The 18,284-nt window shown below is 52.6% G+C and overlaps 1 protein-coding gene and 1 long non-coding RNA gene across 7 annotated transcripts in view; one reads left to right on the plus strand and one right to left on the minus strand.

Annotated features, from left to right (window-relative positions):
* Positions 1 to 18,284, minus strand: part of GNAS (GNAS complex locus) — a 66,855-nt gene that overhangs the window by 46,751 nt on the left and 1,820 nt on the right. For 4 of the 5 annotated variants that reach the window (XM_082361628.1, XM_082361627.1, XM_082361626.1 and 1 more), the window contains exon 1: positions 5,980 to 7,849. The exons of the other annotated variant lie outside the window; for it this stretch is intronic. In XM_082361628.1, the coding sequence (XP_082217754.1) occupies positions 5,980 to 7,834 (1,855 nt within the window). In that variant the 5' untranslated portion in view covers positions 7,835 to 7,849. Of the gene's footprint in view, positions 1 to 5,979; positions 7,850 to 18,284 lie in introns of those variants that run through there. 5 annotated transcript variants of the gene reach the window in all.
* LOC309613991 overlaps positions 9,891 to 18,284 on the plus strand; it is a 32,473-nt gene continuing 24,079 nt past the window's right edge. The window contains exons 1-2 of one of the 2 annotated variants that reach the window (XR_014235967.1): positions 9,891 to 10,568; positions 12,100 to 12,265. This is a non-coding gene — a long non-coding RNA (uncharacterized lncRNA). The remainder of the gene's footprint in view (positions 10,569 to 12,099; positions 12,266 to 18,284) is intronic. The other variant, XR_014235968.1, reaches the window with a different exon arrangement.

Raw genomic sequence — 18,284 nt, forward strand, 5'->3', positions numbered from 1 at the left:
TAAGTTCCCGCCTCATCCTGTTGCGCATCTACCAGTGACTCCACACGATCATAAATTTGGCAAAGTGTCGTCAGTCTACGGCTTGGGTTGACCCTTATTTATAGAACGTGTACAAAGAGTGTACTCTGAAACGTCGAGACAGAAAGACAGGATGGGTGCCTGGGACTTTTAGAACTTTAGGTCTCATAGGGGAATACAGAAAACAAAAAAACCAACAACCAGGGACTTCCCTGGTGGTCCAGTGGTTAAGACTCCATGCTTCCAATGCAAGGGGCATGGGTTCGATCCCTGGTCGGGGAACTAAGATCCCATATACCACACGGTATGGCCAAGAAAATATTAAAAACAAACAGAAGACACCAAAAAAAAACCCCTCACCTGGACCAGGGAGAGAAAAGTCCAGGAAGAAAAGTAAATTTCTAAAAATAATGGCTACCATTTATCAGACACTTACATGTGCCAGGCCCTGGGTTAAAGGCTTCTCTCAATTTCTAGTATCTGGCCCCCATTTTAGAGGAATTAAGGAAAAGGACACATCTTCCTCTGATTCTTCTGCAAACACCCCTCCCCTCCCTTGGCCTACTCCAATGGCCAGTTTGTATCTGGGGCTTCCCACTAGCCTTCCTCAGTTTTATAAAGGCCACTTTGACTTGCTGACTCTTTAGCAGAATCCCAAAGAGAGAGACTCAGGCCCATATTTCTCTCACTCCCTGAAGAGATGAGGCTCTTATGCCCAGGGTGACCACAGGCCAGAACAGGAATCTGATGGGACAAAGACCCTTTCAGTCTAATTCAATGAAATCTGTTGAGGTTGGTGTTAACAGGGCCAGAGTCTGAGTTCCTCTTACTGGGGTGGCCACCAGAGCTGGAGAGGGTTAATTAGACTGACTTGACTAACTGTTTTAATTGCTGGTGGGAACCCTGTCACAGCAACTGGCCCTGCCCTTTCTGTTTTGAAAATTGCTACACTTGCAGAGGAATCCGATTTTGAAATGGACAACTGGCATGGTAATTTCACATTCCATTAGAAACCCCAGGAGGCACAAGGTGGGTTGGGAAGAACCCCGCCTTTGCCACAGGTTAAAGAAACCAAGAAGTGTAGAGACCAGTTTTCATTTGCTATTTCCATGCCTCCTAAAAAGTCACTTAATGGAGAGGGATTTGGAGGGCCACGGTTTTGCTGGGGGTGAAGGGTATATTTTATTTGGTGGGGAAATTGACTCTAAAAAGAAGACACACGGTTGGGATGGAGAACTTCAAATCTAGTCAATTAGGTTACCTTCTCTAAAAAAGTTTTTTTTTTTTGCTTAATACCAACCTTCCCCCATAAAAGTCAAAGGTGATTTCCAAGATTATGTACTGACACTCACTAAGAAGGAATTAGCCCCGACTGAAAGGAAGGAATACTTTTAAAAAATAATCACTATGAAGAATATTGAGCAAGAGTTATTTTAATAGGGTCATTAGATCCAGGCCAGGAGATTCTAAACAGTCTATTACCCTCAAACACTAATAATGGAGGGGCTATGCATAAAAGCAACTGTATTTTTAAATGATGATGATAATGATTTTTTAGTGGAAACCTAAGTAAAGAAAAAAGCTTTAGACCTTGCTAAAGAACACTTCTGGGGGATTTAAAAAAGACTTTAAAGAAAACCTGCATTTAAAAAAAGAAGTCCAACAAACAAACAAAGACTGCAGTGTTGGCAGATGAATTACAGCAAATGTGGAAACAAAATATCACCACAGCAGTGACAGGTATCCCAGCAATGAGGAGGCTCACATTTCACGTACACTCAATGGACATTTATAACCAAGGATCTGTCTGGTTCTGGCTATAATTCAGGAAGCAGAAGACTGCGGGACACCTGTCATCTGACAAGGGATTTTAAGAGCACATAGCGCACTTAACAATAATCATGCCTCACGCTGAAATGACGGTTTATAGCTTATTACCGCATTTTGGGGGTAAGCACTGAATTAGAAACTTCTGATTCCTTCACTTACCTTGCAGTCTTTGAGCAAAAGTCCCTGACATTTAATCTCTGAGCTTTTGGTTTACTTGCCTATGAAATGGGGTCCCATCACATTTTTACTGCCCAAGGCTGTTGCAAAGGACAAATGTGACTGGATGAAAGGCTTTTAAAACTACAGTAAAAAAAAAAGTGCTATCATTATGTGTAATCATTACTCTTACAGCTTACTAACAATTCTGAAGGCAGTGAGGCTATCCCTCTCAAGCTGGGGGTGGGGAGAGTAAGGGGGTGGGAGGAATGTACAAAAAGGTGACAAACCCCACTTTTTTTTTGCTTAATACCAGTTTTCCATGGTTATGTAACGTAGGTGAATGATAAAAATTAACATAGCTGTATAGAAAGGCATTTTTTTTTTTGAGAAAAATCTATGGAAATTGGATTTTAAAAGGCAAGGAAGAGATTTTTGGCCTGGTAAGCCATGCCCTTCCCACTGCACCAAACAGCTCAGTGGAGGCATTTTGAATACGGAAAAATCTCTGAATTAAAAATAAATAAATAAATAAATAAGCAAAGCAAAGAAAAAGGGCACTCCAGCAGGATGAGATGGGTGCCTCACTGTTGCACCTGGTGGCATAAATAAATTATCATACAATTAATTGAGATTCACTGTATAAATAAAGTGTCATGGCAGAATAGCCATTATTATATATAGCATTTGCCTGTACAATTTTAATAAATTCAGCAGCTACTAAGAAATTCTAGTCTAGCAGTCCCTTCAATTCTTAACAAAAATGAGGGAATCACCCAAATTAGGTTTCCAAAACATGTCTAAGCCACCAAAATTATTCAGAAAGGCAACAGAAACATGGAAATAAGTCTATTATTGGCTAGTGTTGAGTAAGAAAAAGGCTTCAACTTTTTAGCTACTCTAGAATTTCAGTCATGTTACTGATTGTCTATCTATTTATCTATTTCTAACTATTTATCTACCTTTTTCCTTTTTAAGATTCCCTGTAATGTGGTTAAGCTGTCTGGGCAATAAAAATGGAGAGGGTATATACACAGAAACACACACAGTTTTAAAGCAACAGATGAATCTGTATGTCACCAATTATCAAAGGATGGTCATCTGATCTGCATTTTCAGTGGTCAGCGTATACGGATGTCTTGTTTTATATGTTAGGATTTAAATGTTAGTGAAAAGCCTTGTCCTAAATGGAAGTGGGTCTTCATCCTGCCTCCTCTCCCCCTCCGCAATCAGTAATTCAGACCCAGCGGGGTGCCTCTCTTGTCACTTTGGCAAAATGAAACCTTGTCAGATTGCAGCCTGGCTCAACAAGCCGCACTGCCACAGCAGGCAATCTGGCTTTCTGAATTCAGGTTCATGCTAGACAGGGCCCACGTTTCGCTGGACTACACTGCATGCGAACGTGCTTGACCTGGGTGCAGGGCCAGGATGATGGCAGGGTGACCCCAGCTAATTTCCTTTACTTAAGGTGAATTTTCCCCCCCTGCATATAAAACATGGGTAAGCAAGGGAAACTTCTAATATTCTTAAGGCTCAGCCCCAGACACGGACTGTTTGCTACAGAGTCGATGCGTGCATAATCTATGGTTTAAGGCTCCAGTCCCGATTTAAGTGGATGGTGCTCCCCACCCCCATCCCAAAGCCCCAGAATAGGGGATTCAGGGCATGGAGCAAAGGAGAATTTAGTGAAGATCTGCTTGAAAGCTTCATTTCACAAATGAGGCAACTGAGGCCCCGGCATATGAGGGGCACTGGCCAATTAGGGGTCAAGTGCACACCGTCACTTGGCTCTCCTGTCTGCCCCCAATTATGGCCGCCTCCCCCATCACAGGTTTGCTACCCAGAGCGATGCTTGGGATATAGAAATGGGGCTCTTGTGGCAAAATCAGTTGTCTGCAGGAAAACAGCACGTTGTCGTTTGAGGCGCTGTGCCTTCCACGCAGTTGAGGCATCTGAAATGTTAAAACTGTCTCCCTCCTGTATGTTTTTGGGGAAATGATGTTGTCCATATTTCCCTGGGTGGGCATAAATAGAATGACCATCACATTTAAAACTGTGATGCGTAAGAGGCACATATCACAACAGCAACCAGTGATGCCCATAAGGTCATTAATAGACACCATCACACGTTATAAAATATTTAGCAAACAAACGTAGCACCGCCTGAAAAGTTGTGATCTTGAAATCCCTTGAGAGGTCTTAGAGAATAAATAAAGAAATTAAGATTGTGGAGTTTCACATCTGAAATTTTCACTTAAGCCCCACATTCAGACCTTTGCTAATTGCTGCTTTGATTAGCTGTGGCACAAGAGTCAAGCCCCAGGTTTGAGCTGAGTCTAGGGGAGGGGGAAGAGGGAAGGGGGAGGGGGGAATTGGGCGGGGCCAGGGAGGGACTTGGAGATACGGGAGAGGGTCTCGCTGTGGGGGGAGGAGGGAGGTCCTGGAGAGGGGAGAGGACCCTGAAAGCTGGCATAGGTGAAGGGAGGAGGAGGGGGAAGGCCAGGGCCACCAAAGGTACCCTTTCAATGGGATTATGAACATCTTTTTAATGTTTCTGTATCCCAAGCCCATATGCAGAGGATCTTACCTTTGAGCCTCTTTGCCCCCAGCTAAAGCTGCTTGAAAAAATTCACATGCAAACATTTACATGTCTCACAGTTTTATCACATTTTGTCCACACACTTAAAATACACTGGAAGCATTTTTTTTTAAGTTTTATTTTAATTGCATTTCAAACACAAGATGGGCATTCCACTCCCAACGCATAACCCCTCTCTCTTTAAACCAAGCCCCTCCTACTGTATTCTGTAAAAGGGTAAGTGATTGGCTTACCTCAGGCTCTTCCCTAGGAAGAAAAATGATTTCATATTTTTTAAACATGGCCACGCCCCCCTCCAACCCCCCCCACCCCCTTCCCCCCCCAGAACCAGCCCCGTTTGGTTTGGGATGTGGGACTCGCCTACAGCGGGTTAAGTGGGGGGGTTTTCTCCCCCTCCTCCCTCCATCCCCCGCCAGGTGGGCAGAGTGTGTGCAGAACACCGAATTTCTGCGCGCAGCCCCGGACGCCCCAGATACCTGAGTGTCTGGTTTTTCAACCGTAAAGGCGGGAGGGTTGGGCGAACGAATGAGAAGTGAGGAAACGCTTAGCGCAAAGGGAGAAAAGAGAGAAAGACAGACAGAAAACAGGTTACGGAGGCCGGCCGGAGGCGGCCCCCTCCCCGCGCCCCGCCAGCGGCCCGACATCCTGCCCGGCTTCTCCCGCTACCTTCTCGGGCGCTTTTGCACCGCCCGCTGCACAGCGCCAGCGCACAGGTACCACCCGAGTGTGCGAACACGGAAAGTTTTTGCCCGCGCAATGGCGCAAAACACAAGACAGCCCGTTCCCCGGTACAAGTACACAGTCGGCGGGTAATCTGGGGGTGCCAGGGGCGGGAATGGGAGAACGCTTGAGCATATCATGCACAGGCGGACACAATATGGACACCAACACACACCAACAACAAGCCGTCTTAGTCCAAGCAGCCGTGCCAGGCGAGGCGGGGACGCACCTTCCCCAGTGACCCCAACCCACCAACGGCCCCAGCCAGCCTAGCCTGAGCGACCCCGGAGCCCTCCCCTGCAGTTCCTGGCTCACCTGAAGCCCCCGCCTTTCTTGCCGTCCCCCACCCCACGACTCGGCGACGTCTTACGGTCGCTGGCGCTGGTTTGTCCAGCTGGAAACGACCCTCAGTGTTGTACGGCACCACTTTTCTCCCTAAAGGGCATACACTTCGCCACCCAAGCCCACCCGAGACCCCTCCCGCTCCCGGGGCCAAGTTAGGGCCCCTAGCTGGAACTTTCTGGCAGGCTCTTCCCGCCTTTGCCCAGACCCCCTCCTCCCGCCGCCGGGCCCCAGGCCCCACCGGGCAGCCCTGCCGCCCGCTCCCGGGGCCCCCGGGCGGCCCTGCTCCCCGCGGGCAGAGTCCGCCGCATTACCTAGAAGCAGCAGGCGGTGCGTACACATGTAGCCCATCTTCTCGTCCTGGAGCTGCCTGTCGATGAGCTTGCCGCGTTTCTTCTCGGCGCGCTTCTGGGCGCGCTTCTCCATGCTTTCCTTGCGGGTCTGTCTGCGCTTCTCCGCCAGGGCAACCTTCTTGACCTTGGGGCTGAGGGAGCCTCTGGCCTGGGGGCTCTCGGATCGGCAGAAGCAGCCTCCGAAGGCCTGAACGAGGAAGTTGCGGAGCAAGTTGCGCCGGCTCTTTCGGCGGCGGCGGTTTCGCCTGGACCGAAACCAGCGGCGCCATCCGAAGGTCCCGTCGTCGGATTCGTCTCCGCTGTCGCTGCTGGCCGACATGTCGTCGTCGTCGTCGCCGCGGTAGCAGCTGCGCTCAGACCTGCCCCGCCAGGCATACGCGCGCGGAGGCCGCGGAGGAGGCGGATCGGCAGCCTGGATCTCGGGGCTGGGGGGTCTGAGGAAACTGATCTTGGGTCGCGCTCCAGAGGCTGGGGTTGCCCAGGCGGCGGGAGCGGTCCGGGCGACAGGGGTGGCCCGGGCGACAGGGGCGGCCCGGGCGACAGGAGCTGCCCGGGCGGCAGGAGCATCAGGGGCGGCACGGGCTGCCCCGGCGGCTGGAGCGTCAGGGGCGGCAGGGGCTGCCCCGGCGGCTGGAGCGTCAGGCGCTGCTCCGGCGGCAGGGGCTCCGTCTCCGGGATCGGGGACTTTGCCTCTCTCCGCGGCAGCGGTGGCTGAGCCTCCTTCCATCTCGGCTGCTTCTCCCTCAACTGGGGGTCTCTCTCCCTCTGCTTGCTCTCTCTTAACTGGGGCTCGGGAGACCTCGATGGGCGGGCCGTCAAGCGCGATTGGGGGGCTGTCCACGTTGACGGGAGCGTCGTCGACCCCAACGGGGGCGCTGCCAATCTCGCGCGGGGGTCCGGAGATCTCCATCGGGGGGCTGTCGCCCGCGAAGTGTGGAGGAGGTCTGACAGCCTCTCGAGATGGGCTGCCGATGATGCCTGGGACCCAGAGGGGGGGCTCGTTCGCGGCGGGAGCGAGGAGGACCGCACTCGGGGCCGCGACTGCCGCGATCTGGTTGCCGCCAAGGCCGTCGATTTGTGGGATAGCTCGGGGGAGCCCAGGGGGTGGGCTGTCGTCCCCAAAGGCTGCTCCATCAAACTCAAATGGCATGTCCTCCTCAGGGGGAGGGCTGCATCCTCCTCTGAAGCCTGCGTTTGCAGGTCTGAGGGCTCGGGGCTCCTCGGGAGGAGCCCTGAAGACCCCCGCACCTGGGCCTCCTGGAGCGAGGTCTGAGACCTGCAAGAGAGGTTGGTTGCAGCCTCCCTGGGCAGGCTGCTCAAACTCAAAGGGCATAGCTTCTTCGGGAGGAGGGCTGTAGCTTCCCAGGCTTGGCCTGGCCTCACCGAAGGCTCCGGGCTCCACGATCGGTGGGCTGAAGGCTTCAAGGCCTGCATGGGCCCCAGTGGTGTCTCCAGGGTGCTCCAGGGTAGGCCAGAAGCCTCCCAAGCTGGACTGCTCGACCTCGAAGGGCATGGCTTCTTCAGGAGGTGGGCTGTAGCCTCCATGGGCTCCGGCTTCCTTGATGGCCTGGCTGAGGCCCTGGAACTTGGGCCTGGAGACTTCTGGGGGTCCACAGGCCTCGCCTTCAATCTCGACGGGGACGGGCTCGCTGTGAGGCGGTGGGGTCTCCATCTCTTCGGCTGCGCCAGGCCCAGCACCGGGGGCAGCTGCCCCTGGGGCCTCCAAAGGTGGTTGCTCGGGCTGTTCCCCGAGTTCAAGGGGGATATTGCGTTGTCCTGACATATTATTGCCGTCGAGGCAGTTGCGCACGCCCATAACACGGTGGCGGCTTCTTAAAATAAACTTGGGGCCCCGTAAGACGGAGCACCCGACCGAACTAGGGTGAAAAAAATATTTTCCAAAAAATAAAAATAAAAAATCAAAGTACCAGCTGGAAAGTTCTCCAACCTCACTTTCTAACCCTAGTGAGGTCTAGGGGTTCAGGACCTCAAACCCCAGACCATGGCAGAAGCAAGTCTATTGTTGCTGGTTGAGTCTTGGCTCCTTTCTGGCCACTTTTTATCCCCTCAGGCTGCCCCTGGCCCCCCCTTTGGCCTGCCTCGTCCCCTCCTCTCTCTTTCTCTCAGCTCCAGGCCAGCCCCGCCTGCTTGGATCAGAGGAGCGCGCCGATTCGGTCCGAAAATCGCTCGTAGTGCTCTTTCTCTGCCACCAGGGGACTCCAGCCCCGGCCGAGGTGGCTCCGGGAGCCGGCTCCGGCAGCCGGGAGCCCCGGACTTTGGGTAAGGGGGCTGATGAGCGCAGGCCACGCAGGGACGTTTTGGCTCCTTCCAGTCCTCTCCCTGACTGATTTGGAGTCTTTCTCCTCTCTTCTCCCCTGGCCAGAGAGAGAGCTCTCCTGCGTTGCGGGACACGTGATGCAAGACGTGGGCCCCGGGCTGCTTGAGCGCAGGAGCTGAAACCCTCCCTCCCAGACCCAACAGACTCTCCTCGAGGGGAGGGGGGACTGCAGGAGTGTTTCATAACCCCAAATTACCCCTGAACCCCTGAGCCCCAGCCCCCAGCAGCCTCGGATCCTAAGCTCCGAGTCTGGAGCGCAAGGCTTTGGGCGCGTGGGAAGGGGGTGCAGGCGCGCGCGGGGAAGCGACAGGTGGTCGTGAGCCCACCGGCGGAGCAGGCAGGAGGCGAGGGGCAAGGGGTGCCGAGTGTGAGCACGCAATTTGTTTTTAAAATGTGTTGGGGTACTTCCCATCGCTTCTGCGGTTTTTGTTTGCCGGTTGCCGAGGCTGGCTCCTATAAAGCACCTCTATGTCCCCCATCCCCACCACACTCTGGGGTCTCAGCAGTGGCCTGCGGTGGCGCAGGCAGGGTTCCTCCCCGTTTATGGGGACTATGATAAATACAGGGGAATAAGAGGGTCTCGGGCATCTACCACCGAGACTCTCTAAGCGGTAGCTGCCGCGGCACGGAACGGGGGGGCATGGGACGCACACAGGGACCCCACAGACTGTAGGCCCCAGAGTTCCGGGGGTCCTACTGTTTGGGGGGAAGGGCTAAATGGAATTTCAGTTGAAATTTATGGCCGGTTTAGGGTGGTCTCAGAGACTGAAAAACCCCATGCGCACCAAATCCAAAAATACACACCGTGCCGCGCGGGCAGCTGCGGCCGCGGTGCGCTGCTCCCCGCCTCGGGCAGCGGCTGCGGGGTCGGTCAGTCTGCTCCTCTAGCCCCTCTCTAGCCCTCTTCCAGCCCCCTTCCAGTACTTCTGCTCTCGCTGTGGGTCTCCCAGAGCAGCTGCTTTACTTTTCCAGTGCTTGAGCCCGCTGAGGAGGCACACAAGTCCGGCCACGAACCCGGCAGTCGCCCGGCTGCATTCCCGTCGCCGTAGCGCGTGGTGGGCTCCGAGCCGGCGGGGATCAATGCCCACACCACCTGGGTGGGCTCGCGCGTGCATGCACACTGATCTGGGTGTGGGGTCGGCGAAATCTGGCTTTGAGCCCCGGGAAAAATTTGCTGTTTGCGGTTCGCGTAAGACCCAGGACTCGGGCATCGTATCTGTCTCGCCAGTGGGTGACAGGGACCTGTGAGCCACTTTTCGGTGGAAGGCAGCTGGGCAAGAGTCAGGTGGTCGCCTGGCCTTAGGGCGGGGGGAGGGGCGGCGGGATGCGGCAAGCGGGGCGCATCGCCGGGATCGCATCGCCTGGATCGCTGTATCTGCCAGCCGCAGTCGAGCGAACCACGTACGCACGCACGCTCCAACCTCGTGAAACCTAACGCAACCCTCTTCAAACGAGGGGGTCACAGCCAGAGCGCCTCACTGCCCCCGCACGCGGCCGCGCTGCGAGGAGGAAAGCTGACCAAGTTGGACCCCGGGTAACGTGTGGAGCCTCCCCAAGGGCGTCTCCTCTCAGCTCTTCGGGTCTACACACTTCCAAGTGCCAACACTGAACTTTGGTTCAAACTTTGGACAACTATCCCCACGCGTAACAGCTCAACCTTTTGGGCATCCACTGAATGGGCCAACTGGGTCGCAACAGTCAACTCGCTCCCCTCCGACCCCAGCGCTGGGTCGGCCATTGGGCTGGGGTCACGCCAATCAAGCCTGCCTGGCGAATGAGCGGGGGGCGCCGGACCGGAAACCGGATATGAGTGGGAGGTCCAATAGGGGGCGCCGCGTTGGAACGCCCTAAGAGGTTATGCGGCCGGGGTGGTTAGAAGCGGATTGGTGGGCGGGCGTATGGCGGCCAGGCCTGGACCGCCACGAGGCCGGGTGGCGCCGTGGGGTCGCTCTTCCTGGCGCCCCAAGTCACCAAGGCTGAAAGGGGAGGTGAGGGCTCTCAGGGACCAACCCTTGTTCTCGCTGATGGCGGTGGGCGAGCCCACCTAACAGGGATCCGCCGCCGGGGTGAGGCGAGGAGCAGGGTTTCCAGGCCCTGGAGGTAGAGGGCCCAGACCCTGAGGAGAGGGGCTCACTGCCCCGCTGCAGAGGAGCGGCCCCAGATGGATAAGGAGTTGAGGTCGCGGGGGTGCTGAGCTCTGCCGAAGTGGAAGGTTAGTAGACGTCGCGGTGTGGAGCCTCAGGGAGGCCACGATGGGGGCCCCCGGAGGGACGGTTTGCGCTCGCCAGGCCTCGCGCGCCGCCCACGTCAGCAAGGAATGGGCACAGGGTCTCTGTTCTACACCCTCATGAGCCGGTAGCATCCTGGTTGTTCGCCAGGAGAGCACAGGCATTGGCGGGATACAGACTGGGCAGACAGCGGGCCTCCCTCGCAGAGGCTGAGCAACGTAAAAACGAAAGAAAACACCTGCAACTGGGGGGACCTTGCTGGGGAAAATGGAGTTTCAGGTGGGCCTCTATGGAGGGATAGATGTCTAGGCTGTGAACAGAAGGGGGGGGATGGGAGACGCTGGCCTACCACGAACAAAGATCCAACAGTGGGAAACGTGGCACATGGCTGGGTAAAGAGAACAGGCCACCTCGCCGGGTCCGGGAGGAGCAGTGGGAGAGAGAGGCAGGAAAAACTGGGTAGGATTTCTCAGGGCAAGCAGTTTTGAGGCTCTTTTGGTAGGAAATGGAAGAGATACTGAATTTTTTTTTTTTGTCCCGCAAGTGAGGATTTGAGCCTAGTTTTAGGACAGGTTTGAGGCAGTGCGGAGGATGGTCCTGTTGAAGAGAACAAAGGAGGCTGTGTCTGGTCATGACCTTTAAGGGAGAGAGAACCACACACAGGGAAGGAAGCAGGAGGGCTGGAGGGAGGGACTCAAGAGGGATCCCAGAGGACCCTCTGGCGACCTCTGTGCGACGCACAAAGGGTGGGGGAGTCAAGTCTGGCGCCTGGATGATGGGACACCTGTGGGATCGGGACGTTGTGGAGGATCTGGAGAGAAGCTGGCATGGTGGTGGAGCCAGTCTGGTTTTAGACATGGCAGAGGGGAAGGAAGGATGTAGAGTCTGGGTGGAGATCTTCTTCAGCTTATTATTTAGGAGGAGGGGACGGAAGTTTAGAAGGAAGGTAAAGACCCCGAATTCAAAGGGACAGTTATCCTTCTTAGAATATGAAATGACTAGATCAGATAAAACCTTCAAGGGGAGAACTATGTTTGGTGATAGAAGCTCAAACACCTGGAGCACTGGAGAAGAAAAGGGGGGGCATTACAGGAGAGAGCAGTGGGGCTAGGACGGGATGGGTGGGAGTACGCCGGAGGGAAGAGTGTAAGAATTGGTCAACAGATCTCATCTCGATGGTGGTTTCTTAACCTCCGCACTGGTGACCTCTGGGGCCAGGTAATTCTTCGCTGTGGTGACTGTCCTGGGCGCTGAAGGACGCCTAGCAGTGTCCCTGGCCTCTACCTACTAGACGTAGCATCCCCTTAGTTGCAGCAACCAAAAATTCTCTAAATTTTGTCAAACGTCCCCTGAGAGGCAAAATCGCCCCCAGTTGAAACTGCCCCACTGCTGTGGGCTGCGAAAGGACCCTTAGACTTGAGTAGGAACTTTAACAGTTAAAGTTGGAGCAAGGAGAAAAAATTCCAGCATTTAACTCCAGTGTTCCCCTTTTTGTCCACTCTTATTTTTCTCTAGTGACTGGCTACCAGAACCTGAAAACCCCAAATCACTTGGATGAGTGGGGATCAGAGCTGCAACTCCACCACAGATCAGCAGTGGGACCTGAGAGACTGCGGCAGTGTGGCCGATGTTTGAAAGGCAGCTGGGTAGCCTGGCCACAGGGACCCGAGGAACGGGTATGGTAAGAGCTGGGGGTGATCAGCTGGTGGGCTGACTGGGGGCCACACTGATTGGTGGGACTGTCTGGTGAGCCCGTTCAGGGCTGGCAATCTTGTTGGCTAAGACAGAAATGTGGCCTTGACCTGGATGGAGATGGCCAGAGGGCACAGTTTTTAGGATCTGCCATTGTAATTTTATAATCGCAAAGTACCTGGGGCATAGATTTCCAATTCTGGATGGATTTCTGTCGGGGAAGAGGTAAATCTTTTCTAGGAAAGAGCAGGAAGGGGGAAGAGAGTTAGTTAATGGGTTCACGCAGCCCAGGAAGAGGAAGGCTGTTTAGGCTAGTCAGGGTGCCTGAAGGAAGGCTGAGCTGGGGTGAAGCTGCGGGCCAGGGTCTGGACCCTCCCCGACAGGGAGTGTGCGAGGGGCTGCAGTGAGAGGAGGAGAGGATTGGCTCTCAGTATCTAGGTGAAGGGTTCTTGAAAATTATATATTCTCAGCTACTTGAAAAGGATAGCTTTTCTCCACTTGATGCATTAAAGAAAGGATGAGAAAATTACTCATGTTTCAGTTAAATGCTGCACTTCTAAGGAAAGTCAGTCTGTTCGGACCAGACGGCCCAGGTGCCACAGGTAGCAATCGGCTGGCTTTTTGTAAAGAGGTAACCCCAAATGGAAAGACGGTATTTCTTCACTGTTGACCTGAAAGGCACCAGTGCCACCTGCAGGGATGTGGCCCCCTTCCTTGGTGGCTCCACACGACTCCCTGGGCCTCCCCAACTCCATCCTGCGCTACAGCGACGCCTCCGTGGCAGCACACGTCATCATCAGTGAACGATCGTCATTGCGTTCAGGGACTCTTACGCATTGCCCAAGGCACGAGGCCCATCCAGATTTTAAGTAGCTGCCTGTCAGCTTTCTTTTTTAGTTCATCCCTATATTCAAGAAAGAGAAAGCAAAGTGGAAGAGGGTCCCTTGAGAGGGAGGCGGGGTAGGCAAGAGAGAAGAGAGCAGAAACCAGGAAAAACTGATCTCCGGCGGTGGCGTTTCCTCCTAGCAGGGGGCTGGGTGGGGGGCAGTTTGCAGAAGAGCCTTCTCTGCAGCCCCTCGAGTCATTAGTTGTCAGTGGGTCACTGTCAAATGAGGAGAAGGAGAATCTCTCCACCAGTTGTGAGGAAAAGGCAAAAGCAGAAAGGGGAGGACGAAGGGAAGCGAATCCAGGCAGCGATTATGTTCCTCAGCCTCCCGGTGACAAATGTTTTCTGAGTGCTGACTGAGTAGCAATAAGGCTTTGCAGCTGTTCGATTAATGACTGTTCAGTTGGGACTCGCTGCGCCCGTCCTTCTGCCTTTCAGCGTCTCCTCTGCCAGCCATGGCCGGTGGAGGCGGCAGCAGCCTACTGCTGTCTGCAGAAGGGTCTGCGTGACCGGGCTCTTTCAGGCAAATGCTAAGTGCAAGGAGAATGCCTCAAATGGATGGGGGTTAGGAGCAGATGCAGGGATGATGGTACAAGACAGTGGCAGCCAGATGTATGAGAAGACTTGATCTGCTCAGATTAAAAAGCTCCAGGCTGGAGCCCCAGGGGCCAAGGGTTCCCACCATGAATTCAGACTCCTTATAGTTCAGCTCACTAGCTGTACTCAGCAGCCCTCATCTTGGACCGGCCACCCGGGTCTGCAGCCAGACCGGCAGGCATCTGACCCCCTGCACGTGTAGGGTGGGTCCAGACATTCTCCAGTCACCTGGACGAAGCTGTGGACTCCAGGCTGGCTGGTGATGCAGCAGAGAATTTCAGGGGGAGAAGTGGTGGTTCCAGTGCCACCCCGGGAAGGGGACTGAGAGAGAGGGGGCAAAAGTGGGGGGCTGGATGGCGGGAGGGAATCCCGGAAGAGAAATTTGGCTTTAGTGGAAGCTCTGTTTGAAATTTCGGTAATTCATGGTGGAAATTCCAGGCACCCCGCGTGATTCTTGGCAACGTGATTTGAATGTAAGGGGAATGGTATATTTCACCTTCGCGCACAACCTCAATTACCCAGAGCGAAGTTTCCTAATGAAATCTAACTGAGACAGCAACATAAGCCAGGGCACTCAGAAGCCGGCTCTCGCGTCGGGGAGGAGAAACTTGTCTTCTTCAGCGGGGGCGGGGTGGGGGAGACTTTGGCCCTGCACCCCTCACACCCCTCAAGTTTGAGATTCGGGGACTCTCCCTGAACCAGAATCCAAGACTTAGGATTTGAGCCATATAAAGCAAGATTTCCTAGGCTGTGAATCTTTCCATTTAGTTGAAGCAGCTGAGGTATATGTATGACAACTCTATTGCACCTATGAAATCGAAATTTCTGGGCCAGGCCTGGAAGAGACTCTCAGAGGGACAGGGACGTTAAGGGTGACTAATCTGAGACCCCCATTAGCGGCCGTCCCCTGACATCCTTGGCTGTGAAAAATGCTCTTCCTAATGCTAAGCTGACGTTGCATTTGAAGACTGCCACGGAGTCGCCCCTAAACCTTTTTCTCCCCCAATCTCTTGCTTCAGCCTGTTCTTCCTAGCCCTCACATGTACAGGCTTTGTGACCCCCATCTCCAAACCTCATCTTTTCCTTGTCAGGTGTCTTGTCTCCCTCTTTCCTTTTTCCTGTGATCCCCCCAAACCTTTTCCTTTTGTCGTCCTCACATCGACCCCCCATTACAGCCACCACCTGCCCTCTGTCCATGAAGCCTCCTCTAGCTATGGCCTTTCTGACAGCTGTGCCCCCACCAGCTAATTGGCCACGCGCTCAGCCTAAACTAAGCCCGCAGAATAAAAACAGGCCGTGTCCACGCGTGAAGCTGGGGGGGCTGCCTCCCCGGTTCTGCCCTGGAATAGGGCGTTGGGGGGCAGCTCCATGGCGCCCGCTCCTGTCAGGTGTCCTGCCTCAACTGGCTGAGCGCTGTCAGCAGGTGATGGTGGCCCTGCGCTGCACGCTCCTGGCCTTGGGAGAACGAAGTCACTCGGCTGTTTACGCTGGCTTCTCTGCCACGTGAACTAACTAGGCACTAGCATCAGTATCGGTACCAGGGGGCTTGGGGAAAAAACACGAGATGGAAAAAAGAGAAAACAAACATCAGTAAACTTCACCTTACATAGAGCCTTTTAATATGTAGCTCCCCAAAAGTTTAAAATACAAAACAAAAACGGGATGTTAAATCACTTAATTTGACATAAACCAGTTTTTTTAAACATTTGCTTTCTTTATCTCATGCATTTGCAACAGAGGCAAGATTGGTTTGGGGGGAGTGCAAAAAAACCCTTAGCTATTACCAGATCCCGCAGTACAGAAACATAGACGGTATATCTCTATATCGGTGGTGTCCACATTTCATGGGCGAGGACTGTTTAAGAAAAAGATGTCTGAAGAAGCTCCTGGGAGGGAGTGATAGAGAAAAAAGATACAAAGGTTGAGAAAACTGGTTTGTCCTAACTAGCTGCAGCCTCTGGGCCATTTTTTCAGGTCTCACCTAATCAGGGCACTTGAAAGTGTTACCAAAGAATATATTCAACACTTATGGTCAGTTAAGCAGCGGGGCTGTTAAGTTCGCTCTCCCAAAGCGGCCAGCATCTCCAGGCTGCAGTGCTCCCTGCCCCGACCCTGAAAAGCTTGTCTTCCGACCCTGAGATCAGGGAGAGCAGGTGGGAAAACGAGCACACCTAAGGCAAACACTAAGTATCTGCTCCTGAGGAGGCCATTTTTCCCCCCTGGTTAGTAACAGGACACAGTAGAATTCTGAATTCTCTAACCTGCCTGCTTGCTTGCTTATTTACTTACTTATTTATCATTTATTTCTAACTGGCCTCAAAACCATTTTTGCCCCCAATTCAAAACCAGATTTGGGAAAATCAAATTAGATCAACACAAAACGGATTTCTTCACAACTGGTGCTTTTATTCTATCAACGTTTAACGTTGGGGGGGGCTCCTTTAGCATTAAAATCATTGGTATGAGTCAAATTGGGCAACTCCGGGCTTCTTAATCAACCTCCAAGTGTTGGGAGCAGAAAGGGATGCTAGGACCATCTCTTCAGCTACTTCATTTTCCACGTGAAGAAACTGAGGCCAGAGGCCACTGGGTCTGACCCGAGGCTGCTGGGCAGGGCCAGGGTGAGTGAGGAGAGCCTGAGGTCTTAGATCCTGCTGCCCAGTTCTGGGGCATCAGGATTTAGAAAATAGCATCATTAATGTCAAACCCGCAGAGCAGGACGAGGAATTCCATCCCTCATTCTGGAACATGGGGATTAAAGATGTAATATGAGAATCTCATTCCCCCTTTGCTGGACAATTTTTAAGAGAAGGGCAGCACTTGAGCTGGCATATGACATCACTCTGGAAGCTTAATTTGATTCTAGTGATTTGCTGTTATAGGTCACCTTTCTGTTAAAGAGACATACTTTCCCAAACACCAAGGTTTCTGCTCAGTTTCCTCTCGATAGTCTCCCTTTACATGAAGAGCAGTAATAATACAGACAAATTAAGTAAAATCCATGCAGGTTATTTAAAACAAACAAACAAAAAAACAAACCTTCTAACCAACACTGAAGTTTCAGCTTTCTTTCTCATTAAACCCTCTATCACAGCTGCTAAAAATGAGGGCTGAAGGGTAAAGGGCTGATAGCAATTCCAGGGGGAAAAAGTTTCTAGTGCGTTAAAGAAACATCATCTTAAAACAATTCCAAACTTTAAAATTCCCAATTCCTGAATTCTGGTAAACAGATTAAAAGTCTTGTTTGCCAAACCTTAGAAGTAAACCTACACCAGATTGTGGACACCACACAGTATTTGAACACTGCTGCATGACTTTCCGACTCAAAAAGTTCAGTTCAAAGAGCACCTTTGTCCAAGAAAAAGCACATTTCTATTAAGCAAATGATTAATGTCGCAAAATTAAAAATCCTGAATATCAGAGCATACAATTTAAGTAGCTTTACTTAACTAGCTTTAACCCTCCTTCCCCTCCTCTTCCTCTTTCTCTCCAATCGAAACCTTATAACTGGCTGGTAATTCACCCCTGTGGTCAACTCTAAGGTCTGCTTTTTTTGAGACAATTTCCTAAGTTGCAAGGGCAAGTAAGCCCATTCAAATGCTAACGCCCCAGTTGAGCAGGGCGAGACAAAGGGCTAGTTGGGAGACTAGTGAGTTGGGAATGCTTGGAAAACTTGCCAGAAATGCCTCTAGAAAAGAGAGGCAGCTAAACACCAGTGCCTTAGGTAGAAAGAGGATTTTTTTGAAGCGTCTCTGTAGCAAAACCCCCTCTCCGTGGGGGTGAGTCCTGGTCATAGGGGCTTGGTATGCTCCTCAGTTGTTTTGGATGTGCCTAATGACTCTTCCACCCTGGAATCAGGATGGAAGGAGGGGGGGTGGGGGAGGGGAACTGAGTGGGGGAGGGTTGGGTGGGTAACAGGTTTTCACAATCAGGTAGTTTATGGAGGAGCGTCTGAAAGATGGCAAACTGTGTGTTCCTAGATGCCCCCCCCTCCCGGCCCCGCAACAACTAACCTGGTATATTGGTTACAGTTAAGAAAGCCAGCGTCTCCATATGCACGCTTCAGGTTAAAAAAGAGCCCAAGACTTGGGGGGCAGGTGTGGGCTAGGCACTGACGACTTTTTAAAAAAAAACTTGTATATTCATCCTGCAACAAGGCGATATGCTAATTTCTCTAATGAAAACCCCAGCTCTGCAGGAAAACGGGTCTCCCCCAACTCCCCAGCCTGCGAGGGCAGCCCTCACACTGAAAAGCACACCAAAAAAGCCAACCGCACCCCGGCTGATTTTGCCTATTCACCAGAGACATTTTACTGGGTGAACTCAGGCTGCTAAGACGTTAACAGAGAAAAAACAGAACACTTAATGCCACGGAAAGGAACACAGAACCGCTGTTTTTACACTAAGTAGAAATGTCAGCTTTGGGTAGCCCCATTTCACTTAGGCAGTTTCACGCTTTCAAGCCAAAGCCAGGGCACACCGGACCCTTCTACAAGTCTTCGGCAGCCTCCAGACTTCTGGACCT

The sequence above is a fragment of the Balaenoptera borealis genome, assembly GCF_965194805.1.
Source record: "Balaenoptera borealis genome assembly, chromosome: 16".
In the NCBI taxonomy this organism is placed as follows: Eukaryota; Metazoa; Chordata; class Mammalia; order Artiodactyla; family Balaenopteridae; genus Balaenoptera; species Balaenoptera borealis.